The sequence below is a fragment of the Cyphomyrmex costatus genome, unplaced genomic scaffold (assembly GCF_001594065.2).
Source record: "Cyphomyrmex costatus isolate MS0001 unplaced genomic scaffold, Ccosl1.0 scaffold1703, whole genome shotgun sequence".
NCBI classification, from domain to species: domain Eukaryota; kingdom Metazoa; phylum Arthropoda; class Insecta; order Hymenoptera; family Formicidae; genus Cyphomyrmex; species Cyphomyrmex costatus.
In genome coordinates, this window is record NW_017275720.1 from 81,623 (window position 1) to 83,891 (window position 2,269).

Here is a 2,269-nt window from a genome sequence, read left to right on the forward strand (position 1 = left end):
GCGCGCGGCGGGTGCAAGGGGGTGGTCTTCGCCCCCCCTCCCCCCCGTACTCACACCGTTGACAGAGGTCTGCCCCGACAGTATAATCATAGAAGTCGTGCGCCCCTCAGCAGGAGAGGAAGGAGAGATGGAGTAGGAGCGCATGCGCACGAGGTCAGAGAGCATGAAGAAGGCATACTCGTAGCATTACATGTAGTCGGTATGACAGATTTCCTAACCTCCATAGTTGTCAACTTTAACGCTAAATATCTCGGTTCGCGAGGCAGCGCTTATTTCTGCCAGATTCTTTCGTTTCATGCAAAAACGCGTCGAATAAACCTAATTTCATCGATTTTTAAGCTCCTCGAATGATTCTGTATAATTACCTATTATATATCATGTTAATTTTAAAACTATGATTGTTAATAACTTTTTAACGAAGAGCGACAGCTAAAACCTGTATCCCCTGATCGAGACATTTACTATTTTAAAACTATGATTGTTAATAACTTTTTAACGAAGGACGAGCGACGGCTAAAACCGATATACATATTATTAATTAAAGATGCCAGTACAAAGTGAACATTCATAAATTGTATGTAACTTTCGGCCGATTTTCGAATCGCCTCCGCCTTCCGCTGTCCCCCTCACCTCACCTCACCGTGCGCAGATCAAATGTCGTTCGAGTAAGCGTCTCTAACCACGAAGTTCACTTCGAACGACTCGCGGACAACGTACAAACGGTTATGAAGGAGAGGCTTGGCAATCAGGATAATAGCCGGAAAAAAGGGGGAATGAAGGAAGTAAGCGTTGATTAAAGGATGATTGGAATACACGTTTTATTAAAAGCACAGAGAATAAGGACTAACTGATACGTACAAGGTTTCACGGTTCAAACTTCGAGCGTCGTGCGGTATTTGAACCGCGCGCGGTGTGGTGAGGGGGACAGCGGAAGGCGGAGGCGATTCGAAAATCGGCCCAAAGTTACATACAATTTATGAATATTCACTTTGTACTGGCACCTTTAATTAATAATATATCAGTTACTTTTCATGATAAAGTATTATTATTAGATAAAAAGGTTTAAATTTTTCATAACTTATTTATGTAATTTACATTGCCTCTGAAGAAGGCTAAAAAATGAGCCGTAACTTATAAGCACAATTATTGTAATAATTGAGTTTTGCTTAATATACATTAGCGTTTGCGTAAAATTATCCTAGTGCCCTTTTCTTTCCAAGTTTGTTTTTGAATTGTACAGGAGTTTTTGTTATCTAAGAGTTGTTATCTAAGTATCTAAGTTTTGTTATGTAAGAATTATATGTTTTAATTCAGATACTCACTTTTGATCACTTTTTCAGGGCGTCGTCCATATAAGTTCGATCTCCTTCGTCTCTATCCTCCGTGATCTATTGAATCACGGTTTCAAATCACGGAGTGTGTATAAGTCGACGAATATGTTTAGTTCGTTAAGACTGGCTACGATGCGCTCGCACAAGAACCGTGCTAGGCCAGGAAGTGTTGCCACATCCGCAAGTTCTGATTCAAGAACAGAAGAGACATTAACACAAACACAGTACCATCCTCACAATAACTTTCTTTTACTGGATGATGATGAAGTGAATATCTTTAGCGCATTGTCATCGTTTTCTAACGTCTCATCAAAAGTCGCGCAAGTGAAATTGGAGCGCGAAGATGGTAGTCTCGGTGTGACTCTTCGTGGAGGGATGTCGAAAGCATTGGTTGTAACGGGAGTAAAAGCGGATGGTCCAGCCGCCAAAGAGGGTAGAGTCAGACCCGGTGATCGATTGCTGGCGGTAGACGATACTGAGTTGAGGGGACTCACTTTAGCGGAGGCACAACAGGCACTTAGAAGGAGCTCGGACACACCGATCGCATCTCTCACAATCGAATATGACGTTGCAAATATGGAGGAGGCACGAACAATCACTTCAGGTCCGTTACTTGTTCAATTGGAACGAGATCTTTCAGGTATACTGCTTTTCCTTCAGATATAAATATTTCTCTTTATTTAACACAAACAAAGAAAGTCATATTCGATTAAAGCTTAGTGTCAGTAATATTTTTTGGTGAATATGAACAATTTCCAGTTCAAGAAGTTCTTTCAGCGTATATTAGTTATTACGTTATAAATTTCATCACGCATCTCAGTCAAATTGATAAAACGTTCATTGCGAACTAAAGAAGATCTAGATTCGAATCTCACCTGAGGTAATATTTTTTGTAATAAATTCTTTACATTGTTTTTCCAAAATGATCATTAGCATCG

The 2,269-nt window shown here is 40.4% G+C and overlaps 1 protein-coding gene across 1 annotated transcript in view; it reads left to right on the top strand.

Annotated features, from left to right (window-relative positions):
• Window positions 1-1,997, top strand: part of Grip (Glutamate receptor interacting protein) — a 9,233-nt gene extending 7,236 nt beyond the window's left edge. The window contains exon 2 of the mRNA XM_018537405.1: window positions 1,341-1,997. Within this exon, the coding sequence (XP_018392907.1) occupies window positions 1,437-1,997 (561 nt within the window). The 5' untranslated portion in view covers window positions 1,341-1,436. The remainder of the gene's footprint in view (window positions 1-1,340) is intronic.
• The last annotated feature ends 272 nt before the right edge of the window (window positions 1,998-2,269 follow it).